Source organism: Seriola dumerili, unplaced genomic scaffold (assembly GCF_002260705.1).
Source record: "Seriola dumerili isolate Sdu_G_001 unplaced genomic scaffold, Sdu_1.0 BDQW01000002.1, whole genome shotgun sequence".
Classification (NCBI taxonomy): domain Eukaryota; kingdom Metazoa; phylum Chordata; class Actinopteri; order Carangiformes; family Carangidae; genus Seriola; species Seriola dumerili.
The window spans coordinates 6,192,843-6,205,673 of NW_019174257.1; the positions used below are offsets into that span (position 1 = coordinate 6,192,843).

Below are 12,831 nucleotides of genomic sequence, written 5' to 3' on the forward strand. Positions count from 1 at the left end.
GCACAGATGACACTGATGATTTAACATTTGTTCAGCTCATAATGTGACCAGAATAACCAGTTGGACAAAAAAAACTTAAACATATAACACACTTTATTCACATTTCTATTGTACAGGATACAACCAACACTTGCTGTGGTCAGGCCTCTACAGCAGCTTGAGATGGAGAAATTAGGCTGTTGATGCTGAAACAGTTTGTCCTGCTGCTCACAGATATGGCTGGTCTGTGGAGAGTGGTGGTTCTTTATATACAGCACCCGGAGTAACAGGAGGCTTTGGGGCTTCAGCAACTTGGCTAGAAGAGATTCAAAAAAACAACACAGGAAGTCAAAAGAGTCAGCTACAAACTGAAAGTAATACATTTCAGATATCAGGGAAAACAGGTGCTGTGGTGTCTCATTGTTTTATAAAAGTGCAAGGCAGCAGGAGGTAAGTTCTCGTGTTGCAGGTGTCATCAAGACAGCTGGTTCATTGTACATGTCGCAAAAATGTGGATAAAACTCAGACAGCCATTGGTTGATTTAAATAGTTCCATGGCTAAAATTCCCCTGATATACTTGACATATCTTACCACAGCTCCACTTACTCCAGCTGTGAACACTGGCAGCTGATCAAAAGTTGGTCTTAATCTACATTTAGATATTTGTCTTCCAGCCCTGTTCATAAGGTGCACTTCCTCTGCTTTTCACTTTAATCAAGCTAAAGTAATATGTGCAGTATGTTACAATGAGAGTATTATCCTTGTCTGGTTACAATCACATTATGACTGTACATGAAACTGCTTTGATTTGAGTCACTTACCTGCCAGCAGTGAGAGCCTTTTGTGAAGACATGACAACTGTGGCGGGTACTGACTCTCTGCGGCCGTCTCTGGTGAAGTAGTAGTTGTCAGCATACTTGTGGCTTGGGCCTACTGCCAGTTTGGGTGGTGGCTGTGTCCTATTGAACAGAAACATTGTAAACAGAATTAATTTGCATGTCTGCTTTAAAAAGTCTCTTTAAAGCTGTCCACAAGTGATAACATTACCTAAAATGAGGTTTATTGTTACGTTTAAGCAATGCCTGTATTTTCTTTCAGGCTGCATACAGATTTTGCACCTTTGCCAGGATTGTCAGGCTCTAAACTTAAACTTAATAAAAAAAAAAAAAACAAGGGACTGTGTTTGAAAGGGGCTGACTGGATGCCTTTCTTCATGGTAGTTTTATGTTAAAAAAAAAAAAACTTTTGGTAACTTTGATAAGATTGAAGCTTGTTGGGGATTGTGCTTAGCCTTGATTTTTAAGGCACATACAGCACTGCGTGAAAGTTATAGGCACTTCAGATTTATACATTTTTGTCCATGCAACACCATCGTGGTCATCATCACTGAGTCAGTCTCAGATCACATGAAGAGACAGAAGACACTGAGACAGCCTGAATCCACAGAGGAACTGTTGCAAGTTCTCCAAGTTGCTTTGAACCACCTACCTGCCAAGTACCTTGAAAAACTGTTCACAGGAGAATTGGTGCTGGTTTACAGACAAAATGAGGTCACACCAAATCCTGGTCTGATTCTCCCTTTACTGAACTTTTTATGATGTTAACTGATAAGTAAAAACTACTCATGACATAGTTTTTGAGAGCATCCTCACTTTCCGTCAGTGCCTACAATTGTTGTACAGGAATATTAAGCCATAAGAGGTCCAATTATGAGCTAGAAAGACAGAATATAAAGCTTTGGACCCCACAAACTCTCCTGCCCTTGTGTATAGAAGAAAATCAGATTTCAAACCAAATGACAGCACAGCAGAATGTTTTTCTACAAGACACTGACATGAGACAGTACAGCTGCTGTTTTAAATACAACTCCTGATTAACTGTCATTTACGTATCTTTATTAAGTTCTACGTTTACACATAAATAATAAAACTGTTCTCAGAGGGTAACTAATGGTTGCAGTCTCACCTCTTGGCAACCTCCTCATATCGCAGCTGAAGTTTGGTTTGCAGGTCTCGCTGAAAAAGAAACCAACCAGTGATTTAATCATCAAAACAGACTAATGACATGAACAGTACGTTGCTCTCAACCGTGCAGCTAGCCCGGATGGCTAGCTCTTACATGCTAACTAACACTGGCAATTTCTGCCCGTTAAATTAGTCCTGTTCGAAAGTTTCATCCCGAGATAAACATGTTGTATTTATCAGTAGGTCCTGGCTCCTGTTTAAATTCTGTCCGCGGTTTTATTGCTTACCCCTGCTAAAAAATTGCGCAGCCTCTGGATGAGTTTGGTAGCAGTCGCCATGTTGGCTGTTGTGAAGGACACCGAGCTTCTTCTCTGATGTGGAGTGACGTATCTCAGCACGTTACTGACTCCTGGAGGCCTGGGAGGAAACTGCAGCATTTCATCCTGACATAAAGCAGCACCTCTACAGCTGTTTGTGAAATATAAAGTGAATGAGTAAGCAGGAAATTTACCCCCTTTGCAGTACAGTAAAGCAATACAGTTGTATACAAGAGTTTTGGTAGGCCTGGGTAAATTATATGCTTTGTTTATTTTGGAAGTGAAAAGAAGTGAAAACAACCTCTGCAGCAAACAGATATCCAAAAACTCTTCAAACCTTAATGCATTGTTACTATTTATTTCATGAATTTAAGAAAATACAACAATAATTGTGGCATGTGCAAATGTTGTACTTGTAAAACACTGAGAACTTAATCAACTAATAAAGCCTGAATGGACTCATTGGGACTTAAGGCAGGTCAAGAATTATCATTAGGAACTATCAGCTGAGGACCTTGTAGTAACACTCAACACTCATGGGCTTCTTAGGAGTCATTCTTGAGACAAGTGCTGTGGACAGATTGAATTAAAATCTAATTCTTTGGCCGCAATCACCAGAGGTGTGTTTGGAGAAAAAAACTTGTCATCATTTGAAAAAAAGGCTCCTCTTTAATGTTTGTTTGTTTCAGGGGTTGTATTTACTTCTTTTCACTTCAAATGAACAATATATATATATATTATGCAGAAAAATCTTTTTTTTAAACAGTTGCTCTTGTTTTTTTCAAATCAGTGCTATTTTACAGCATATGCCAAAGTGAACAATATACAGTTAATTAATTAAGCTTCATTTATTCAGGAAGACTCATTAAGATCAAGGCCAAATAATATCAGTAAGAAGTCACACATGCTGAGACACTAATTAATACAGATGTCAGTGTGTTGTTAAAGCAACCTGCTGTCAAAATGTCGTTTTTTTTCCCTGTAGTCTGTACCATGATTACTGTAATCTTAATGTTGCTGTTAACTAAACTACATATGTTTATAGCAATGTCTCTGCGTTAGCAACCAAACTTGTCAGATGACTGCATACAAAGTAAAAAGTGTGAGATGACAGAAGTCTAAAAAGGTGCGACTGTTTATCATAACCGATTTTATACACTTTCTCAAACCCATTACTGCCTGCATATTAACTATTAACATCCATACACGTCAAACACCAGCGGAGCCCAACTAAAGAAGAGTCAAAGAGAAATACAAAGTTTATTTGTTGCACAAGAAAACACAGTACAGGGCGACAACGCCGGTATACCATGCAATCAAGTATTACAGTTGTGTGCTTGTGTCATGCAGCATGCACTGAACAGAATAGTCCACAGGAGAACACATGCACATGTACGGCAGTCTGACCTTGAAAAAAAAGAGTTAAGTTTAACACCAGCTGAGTGTTGCTTGAGCTGACCTCCAGTGGTTGAAGCTTCCACCTCTCACTACTGTGACATGACACTTTCAACCAGTAGTGATCACAGCAGCAGCTACATTTACATTCACAAGAGAAACCAGGTTATTTAGGGAAATCAGGTATGAACACAGTGCAAAAAAGATGTCCACGTGCAGCTGAATGAATCAGGAATATTATTTTAAAAGTAATACAGGTATATTACTACTGGTCTTAGTGATTTATCCTTTAACCATGTAGCATTTTAATTACAGTTTGTCCCAGTTTGAACTGTACAAATAGTATTAAGTATGTGGTTTTAGTTTGCTTGACTTGTATCCAATTATTTTAGATAAATGAATGCTAAAGATATTTCTGTATTCATCCTCCTTCAGCATTAATTTCCTTGTAAGACATCTTTCTCATTCAAATGTGCACATGTAAAAAATACATTACAAACCTGTTTACATATTTACATATTCATGAAAATACAGTAAGTTTCTCTAGAAGAACCCAGGTAATTTCAAAAAACCGATGATAACTCTGTTACTCAAGTGCATGTAAATTCGCTGAATGATTCTCAGGTTGGTGCTAAATTAATCCTCAAGAATAGTTTCAGTGTAGTCTTCTTCCATGGTATCAAAGAGGGTAGCTTCATCATATACAGACACAGGATATAAAATGTTTGTACAGTACATAGCATGTTTGTTCATTGTAAACAATTCTGTCAGACTGCAAAAATAACTGAACCATTCAGGGATCTGTCCGTGCTGTTCGCTCACACAATGACAGGACCTTGTGAGGTCGTCATCACGAGATTCAAAGACTATTTTGAGGAAGAGGGTCATAAGAGACACATCAACAAATCTGATGCTATATAAACAGAAGACCCAAGAGAAAGTCGGCTAGCAACAGCCACTGACAAATAAGACAATCAACCTTAAACTCCATTTCTGTAGTGGAAAAATGTGACGCACCTACAGCCCGGTGTTTTGGTAAAAAGAGCCCATTACCTCAAGTCAGATTTAAAAATCCTGGTGCCAGAAATTATCATTGTCATTGTGCATAATCTTGTCCTTCAACACATCTGGAATTACACACAAACTTGTTATCAAAATATACAGCAATATTTCTACAATACAAACACATAAAACATTTGTTCAAAGAAGCCCTGGGTTTGGATTCATTGTAGATGTGTCCCTCTTCAACATTCAGTTACAAAAGCTATGTCAAAATACATTAGTGCACTTCTCCCCAATGTAAACATCACTACACAGTAAATTGAGTAGGGACAGGTCATTTTAGGCATGGTGTCTCTCACATGCTCATGAGAAAAAACAAAGACTAACACAACAGTTTGAGGAAAAAAAATACTCCAAAAATACACGAGGGTGCAACACTTTCCAGGTTCAAAATATGTAGTCGCTTTACGCGAGTTCAAAAAATAAATATCAAAATGTTTTTCACAAACAAAAACATGTTCCTGTGATTCCCTCCAGGCTGTGAAGATGGAGTTTGGCTGCTCAGTGTTTTTTTCCTGCAAGATGCATGCTTTGAGTAGAACAAGTTATCACAGCAAGATGCAGAGTCATGCTGTATCTGTGTTCACAGATGAGCAGTGAGCAGGAATAACTATTTGTCATACGTCTGTGACACGGGATTACATTAACTTTACATCAAGTAGCCACAAACATTTGTGTACAACATCCAGAGCTTAGTACTGAACTTCATTTTTCAGGAGATGTTGTTGAAACTGTGACACCTAGCAGGAACAAACAAGATTCCTAGAAAAGTCTTCATGTTGGGTTGAAATTACAAGCAACACAAATGATTTAAATGGACATTTCTCTTTTCAAAGATATGGCTTAGAGGACACTGCACAAATGTCATGGCACATAACATCCTTCTTGAGTCGGCTTCAAAATGTCTGCAAAAACAGCCCGCGCTTTAAAGTCGCACCCAGGTGGTATGCGATATAACCCTGCACTGACTGGTTCCACATTTATGAAAAACAGTGCTGCGGACATGACGAACGAGTCAGAGGGAGTACTTTTATTTCTTACAAAGCTGATGAGGTTGTCAAGAGAAACGTCTTCTGTTAGACAACCATAACTTAGCACTTCTTTCTCCCTACAAATATGATGTTATGTGGACAACTGATCTGTGTGACAAGTGCAGAATGGAAGAATTCAGGCTGTGCAAAGCTTCCCAGTTTTGTACAATTTTCAAGCTTGAATATATATATATATTTTTTTTTTACTGCAGCCTAATTTGTGCCTAGTAGCTTTTGTGTTAACCCTTGTTCTGAAGGATGTAGTGCGATGGTAGGTTGAAGAAAAGTAGCACAAAATCTATGCAGAGCATGCAAATTGCAGTTGTGTGCTGTAGATAATGACACATGTTGCTCATAGTGTTAACTGAAGTTCATTCTTAGTTTTGTGGACATCAAGATTATACTGTAGCAGTATTGCACTACTGAAAGCTGCACTGTTCAAATTTAAACAGACACTGAGGGAAAAAAAAAAAGTTTCTAAAAATGACTTCTCGTACCTTTTGGTCCTGCAACAGTTATGCCCAGCATTATCAGACTAATGTGTACCACAACGGTTTATTTAAAAAATAGACATTTATAGAAAAAAAATCCAGTCAAAAGACATAAAACCACATTTCATGAATACAAAAATGTTGAGCTTTGGCTACTCAACCAATGACAACTTCCCTCTTTACCTGTTATTAACTCATCATAGTTTACAAATGTAATAAATACGACCAGAACTCCTGCAAATCCTTGAGGCAAGTATTAACAATAAAAAAAAAAAAAGAAATTCAAGTAAAATCTTCTCCCACTCTCTTTAAACCAGACAGGTAAGTAAATGAGTTTCCAGCTTCCAGTTCGTCTGGCTTAGACTAAAAAACACCTGGGAGTTCTCCCTCAGAGTTACACTTGAAAGACTTGAAAGAAAAGAAATGAGCAGTTGAAACAAGTGCAGTGGTGAACTGTCACTTTCTCAGATTCCCTTTTTGTGGAGTTTCCTCTCTGCACTCTGTTGATGGTCCAATTCGAGGGACAGCGGAAGTGGTTTCTGCTGCCTGACTGCAGCTGTTGTCAGTGAGGGGACATCCTGCCCGTTCCTGCTGAGATGAAGTGACACCGATGTCGAGCTCAGGTTTGTCTGTTGTTTCCTCGCTGTCTGAACATGGCTCCCACTCGTCCTGCTCCTCGCTCTCCGTTGAGCCCTGCACAGCGATCTGGGGCACCAGAGTGAACCTCCTCACCACCGGCACTTCCAGCTCCACCTCCTCGCTTGTTTGGGGTCCAGTGACCATCCAGGCCGTCCTGTGCTGCTGCAGCTGCTGAGGTTGTGTTTGGGCTCCAGCTGCTGTGGTGGTAACTGTAACCGTGGTGCTGGTTTTCTCCTCCGGCTCGTCAAAACTCACCTCCTGCACGGCCTCCTGCTTCTTAAAGGAGTCTCGCCGCTCTGACAGGTTGAGCTTTCTCATCACGACCAGCTGCTCAGATCGTTCAATCCCAGGGTCCCTCATCCTCTGGCTGCTGATGTAGCCCACCAACCTGCTGTGATCAACCCCGATGTAGGAGCCTCCACAGGCGCCCTCAGCCTCAGAGTCACCAAGTAGATCACCCTCACCATAAAACGGCACTTCCAGTGTGTGCCTGCGTGGGGCGTACGACTTCTTATCTGCATGATACACCCCAGACAGCTTCTCAGCTGACTGCACCCTCTTCAGAAGAGGAGATCGGGGTGGCTCAGCGCTGCGGGGACGGACAATGTGTCTAACAATGGTGGGTGGTGACAGGGTTTTGCCATGATAAGTGTGAAGGCTTTTAGCGAAGCCAGGCAGTGGGGAGGGAGAGCGCTGTGGAGAGAGGGGCTGGGTGGAGGATGAGTTGCAGGCCAAAGGCGAGGGAGGGATGTTGCTGGTTGACTTCCGGCGGCCCACCTTGTTGTAGCGCTGTGTGCTGAGTTTGGATCCCAGGCCGTGGAGCGAGCTCGGCCGGATGTGGGCGGCAGGAGAACTGGGAGAGCTGGAGCATGGAGACGTGCTCTGGGGAGAGTTATTTTCTGGAAAGAATTAAAAACTTTTTTAAATACTGCACATCATAAGTTGCACAATATTTTACCATTATGTGCAAATCAATCAGCGCTATACAATATGATAACAGTAGCATGATCTTTGGATGTTCCAAGATTCGTAGTACAATTGCAAAGCCTCTACTGACTCGGATAAGTTTTTAACCACAAGATCCATTTACTTTCCACATCAATAACCCTGAAGCCAACTCACCAAAGGCCTGATGGTCGGGTGCAGGGCTCCGGCAGGGTGTGGAGGGGCCGGGCGAGAGGCTGTGCGTCGGGGAGCCTGGGAGACTCTCGCTGGAGGAAACCGAGTGATGGAGACCTGAAGAGAAGCTGCGGCTGCTGTGCATCACTGTGCTCTGCTTGGACAGCTTCTTCAAGATGCTTCGTCGCCTGGAGTGGACGAAAAGCAAGAGTCAGATATTTGATCCTGTGCAGTTGAGTGGGTTAAACAATGGCACTGACCCAGAGTTGATGTGATATTCTGTGTGTTCTAACAGCCCTGTTATGTGTTTAGGCTGTTGTGAATCTAGTTGATATCACAACATCAATGTACATTATTAATAACAGCAAAAATATATACATTTTGAAAACACAACAGTACATAGAGCTGCACTGACATAAATGTTGATGTTAAATATTCACTGTTGCAACAAAACATATGATGCAGAGAATGTAATCAAGGTAGTACTAAGTTGCTACTACACTACACTTTACAGTGTGTAACACTAGAGGGAGACAAAGGACTCAGTTTTGAAAGGTAGTTTTTCTGAAGTTCACCAGTTTCCAACCTCATACAGAGAGTAAACAAGAGATGAGTAACACTGCAGAGCTGCAGAGAGTGAGAGGAAACAAATCCTTAGATTCTCACCTGTCGTAATTATCTCTCCTCTTGCTCTTCTTGCTGCGACGAGCCATTTTGCCTTTGTGTTTGGTCTTTCGAGCTGGACCAACTTTGATTGACGTGTTCTCAAGTGCTATGGTCTGAAGCGCCACCTTGCTGCCGCTCTGCACATTTCAAAGGAATGAAATAATGATTCATATGAGCCAAGGAAAAAGAATGCAAATTACACAAAATTTCAAAGTGACAAACTGCTACAGTAAGTTGCTGTACCTTCAGTAGCAGTTCTATCATTTCAGGGTGGACCAGGCCTTGGACAGACTCTCCGTTCATGTGGGTGATGAGGTCTCCAGTGCGGAGACCTGCCTGGTGCGCCGGGCTGCCCTCCTCCACACTCTGTTAAAACAGCAACACAGGGTGTGAGAGGAGTTGTATTTGAGCATTACATAACCACCTTTTTATACTTTCTGGTTTAGTATCATCAGAATAAAACACATGACATTGAAAACAAACAAGGACTAGTTATAGCTGTGTGTCTTGTAACACAAATAGGATTTAGATCTTGTGGTCGCACCCACCGACACCATGTGATGCACTGTGTAGACGTCGCTGTCGCCCATGTAGACGCGGATGGCCTGCAGAGTGAAGCCGAACTTCTTCCCTGAGGTGTGGATGATGATGGGCGGCCTCAGGCTGCCAGAGCAGAGGGACAGGTCCCTGCTGGGCGAGGAGTCACGAGATGAGGGGTTGGAGGACAGCGAGCGTGGGGAAATGGGACTGGGCTGGAGGCCACCAGGCGAGTCATCTACAACAAACACAGGACTGCTGTGGTTCCTTTTTCTGACCATATAAATTTGATATATTCACATACAGTTACACAAAAACAGTTTCATAAGCTCAACTTTTATATTCTAGATGTAAATAAATATAGTAACATTTACAAATTTTTGTTCATGTATGAAAAGACATGGTCTTATTTTATTTCATTTGAAAGCAGTTTCCCTTCGTCAAGTGACTTGGACTTGAAACTGGTGATGATAACCTCCTGTACCTGTAGTGATGATGAGAGACAGGGCTGAGACGGAGGCTGACTTGGGAACCTTCCCTCCGCAGGGAAGCCTCTGTCTGTCCGGTGTCTCCAGCTGGTTACCGAAGCGTCGTGGGCCGGCCGGTTCCTTGGGGGATGAATGCTTGGCCCCGGTGCTGTTGCTGCGAATCCTGATCCTCCGAAGGTTTGACACAGCCACCTCAGCTGCAGGTAACACAGGTTAAAAAATGAACAACATGTAAACATGCTCACTGTTCATGGCTCTAATATGTAGTATGAACATTATGATGTCACAGTGAAATTGACCTTTGACCATTCGGATATAAAATGCCATCACTTGATCATTTTATCCCTTTAGACCTTTGTGTATAACTGTGTCATAATTAGCGTATGAGTTCATGAGTCACAGTGACCTTTGACCACCAAATTGTAATCAGTTCAGCTTTGAGTCCAAGTGAATGTTTGTGCCCAATTTGAAGAAATTCCCTCAAGGTGTTACTGAGATAAGGCGGACAGACAACCCGCGAACATAATGCCATCCGGACCTGGCTGGCATAAAAATCCTGGCAGTCTGGATTTACCTTCATCATCAGTGGAGAGGGCAAAACGGGGCATCGTCTCCAGGCTGTGGGTGCTGCTCATCACCAGAGGGCTGGTGCTCCTCTCAGACTGGGAGGAGCTGGAGGAGGCCCGAGGGCGAAGGCTTCAAACAGACAAAGACCAGTTGGAAAAGTAAATCAACTGTGATCACAGCAGCACTGTGTTTTGACAGCTTGCTGCTTTCAAACAGATAACGAGGGAAAGTTCCAAGGGCTCATGATCCAATAATTTCTTCAAGATTTTGGCAGCATTTCATAGGTAACCTAGCAACAAAAGTGCTGAGTAAGAAAAAAAAAAATCAACAAAAAAACTTTAATGTGAACTAGAAGAACTAAAGAAAAGAAGAAAAGTGGAATAACAGGCGGTTATGACATACAATATGATATATTTTAGACTTGTGCCAACCTGGCCATGCGTCCAGCGTGTCTGCGCTCCACACTGCCCTCTGCTGGGCTTGGGGAGAGACTGAGTCCTCCCATGTCCCCGCGGTCCTCTTTGTCCTCACTGTGGCTGCGGTCGGAGGAGAAACTCAGGTTGGAAGGTGTCGCCAGATGTTCTGTGCTGCTGTAAACCTGAGATTGTGAAATAGAGATCATGCATTATTTCATGCTTGTCCTCCATTCAAATTTGTTATCACAAGTCATTTGATTTCACTTGATGATTTCATCTTCTACACTGATTCATTTTACATGGATTTTTTCCACACACTGAGCCTTTTTGATGACTAACACTTATAAATGATGCATAACACAGAGGGATGGCCTGATAATTGTCACATTTTACCCAAGTCTGTCATAGCATATTTCTTTTAAATATGAATATTGGAATATTTAAATAAACATTGTAAATATCCATAGAATTAATGCTGAAGCTTCTTTTGTACCCATTTGGACTTTTTCAACCTCCAAAGTTCTTGTCTTCCAACAGGTGCAGTCTTTACCTTGCTGAAGCGATGCGACCAGGAAGCAAACTGTCTGATTTCCAAGGAAGACTCTTCATCATTGGTTTCCTCATCCTCGTCAGACGCCATATGATGATAGCGTTCTGATCGAGCTGAAGACAGAAACAGAAAATGACACTCCAATTTTCATAGAAATTCACACAAAAAGGTTTCTATTTTGAAAGAACTACAGAGAACCCAGTCTGTAGTGGTTTTCTTTGTCAGTCATTGTACATCAATAATATCAAACAGCAGACGTCTTATATCGTGAGAGGTCCTGTTTTTAACAGCCACCAGAAATGCCGCGCTTTGATTTGTGCTGTATGTGTTGTGAATGCCAGAGAAAACCTGCTCTTTGAGCCTGAAGTCAGGATGTGACATTGTATATACTCTCAACTGTGACCTACTGTCGAAGTAGCTGGTGTCGTCCTCTGCGTCCAGCTGAGGGATGAATTCAGCTTTCTGCCGCAGGAGTCCATTCCAGTCCAAACCCAGGAAGAAAGGGTGCTGTTTGACCTCTGAGGCTCCGCCTACAACCACACAGTTTTCGCAGCCAGTTAAACACTGGATCAAGTTCAGTGAAGTGGATTTTTAAAAATGTCTTCTGATAGATGTTTACCATTTGTCTCCACTTTACTTCATCAAATATCATTACTTCTAATTTTTATTCAACTTGCGTCGTTTTTAAATTGTTCTCTTCTATGAGTACTTTATAAAGTTTAATAGAAGTTGATCTGTAGTAAACTCAGCAGTACCAGTTCCCAGTCGGTCTAGGGGACTCTGTCTCAGCAGGCGGGTGATCACATCTTGGGCATCAGCAGGTAAAGCATCGTCTCCTTCAGGCCAAATTATTTCATCTGCAAACCACAGAAGTACAGGCCAGTCAGCTGATCACATGTCAGAGCAGTTTTTCACAATAACATAGCCTCTACACTATTATACAGTCATAGAAAGGTGATTAAAAAAGCACATCTCAGCATACTGCTTGGCATTGCAGCAGGCAGGGTTTGGAAATCCTTATACAATCTTGCTGGCACTAATTCATTTCTTTGAATTTATATGCTGGTCTTTTCTTTAAACATATCAAACATTTGCATGTGGATGAGATTAAGTAAATATCTTTTGCTATTATACTATAAGAAGCAGTAATATTTTGTAAAGTTTATTCTGTTTCCTAACGGGAAAATTTTTATGTCAATTTGTGCTCCTGGTTTCTACGAGAGCCAATACTTGCCATCGATACCAAGTTGAAAATTAATTCTCACCACTATTTACTAGAGTTTTTAAAAACCAGCTGCATCTCTTTCTTTTAATGGCTTCTCTGTCATGTCATCACTCACCACTGACAACTTGGCCAAAAAGCTCTTCAGGAGTGTCTCCAAAGAACGGGACACAGCCGACCAGGAACTCATAGAGGATGATCCCCATCGCCCACCAGTCCACAGGCTTTCCGTAGCCCTGCCTGAGGATCACCTCTGGGGCGATGTACTCTGGAGTGCCACACACCTGCACGTGCAAACCAACACAGGTGAGTAAGGGGAAACAAACAAACAGCTGCTTCCATAATCACATCTGTCACTAATTAGTGTTATTTGTCTTCCATGCATAC

General features: G+C 41.8%; 2 protein-coding genes across 2 annotated transcripts in view; both read right to left on the reverse strand.

The window, feature by feature from the left end:
- Positions 1 to 71: 71 nt before the first annotated feature.
- On the reverse strand, positions 72 to 2,312 carry ndufa7 (NADH:ubiquinone oxidoreductase subunit A7). The gene is made up of 4 exons (XM_022738300.1): positions 2,232 to 2,312; positions 1,946 to 1,995; positions 802 to 939; positions 72 to 295 (listed from the first exon to the last, which is right to left on the reverse strand). The coding sequence occupies exons 1-4, from the start codon at positions 2,280 to 2,282 to the stop codon at positions 208 to 210; spliced, it is 327 nt and encodes a 108-aa protein (XP_022594021.1). The 5' UTR covers positions 2,283 to 2,312; the 3' UTR covers positions 72 to 207.
- Positions 2,313 to 3,534: 1,222 nt separating this feature from the next.
- The window catches only part of mast3 (microtubule associated serine/threonine kinase 3), a 29,826-nt gene continuing 20,529 nt past the window's right edge, over positions 3,535 to 12,831 (reverse strand). The window contains exons 15-26 of the mRNA XM_022746731.1: positions 12,563 to 12,728; positions 11,978 to 12,079; positions 11,630 to 11,752; positions 11,223 to 11,335; positions 10,688 to 10,854; positions 10,264 to 10,385; positions 9,686 to 9,886; positions 9,213 to 9,439; positions 8,908 to 9,030; positions 8,665 to 8,801; positions 8,002 to 8,186; positions 3,535 to 7,778 (exon numbers count right to left, since the gene is read on the reverse strand). Coding sequence (XP_022602452.1) covers positions 6,697 to 7,778; positions 8,002 to 8,186; positions 8,665 to 8,801; positions 8,908 to 9,030; positions 9,213 to 9,439; positions 9,686 to 9,886; positions 10,264 to 10,385; positions 10,688 to 10,854; positions 11,223 to 11,335; positions 11,630 to 11,752; positions 11,978 to 12,079; positions 12,563 to 12,728 — 2,748 coding nt within the window. The 3' untranslated portion in view covers positions 3,535 to 6,696. The remainder of the gene's footprint in view (positions 7,779 to 8,001; positions 8,187 to 8,664; positions 8,802 to 8,907; positions 9,031 to 9,212; positions 9,440 to 9,685; positions 9,887 to 10,263; positions 10,386 to 10,687; positions 10,855 to 11,222; positions 11,336 to 11,629; positions 11,753 to 11,977; positions 12,080 to 12,562; positions 12,729 to 12,831) is intronic.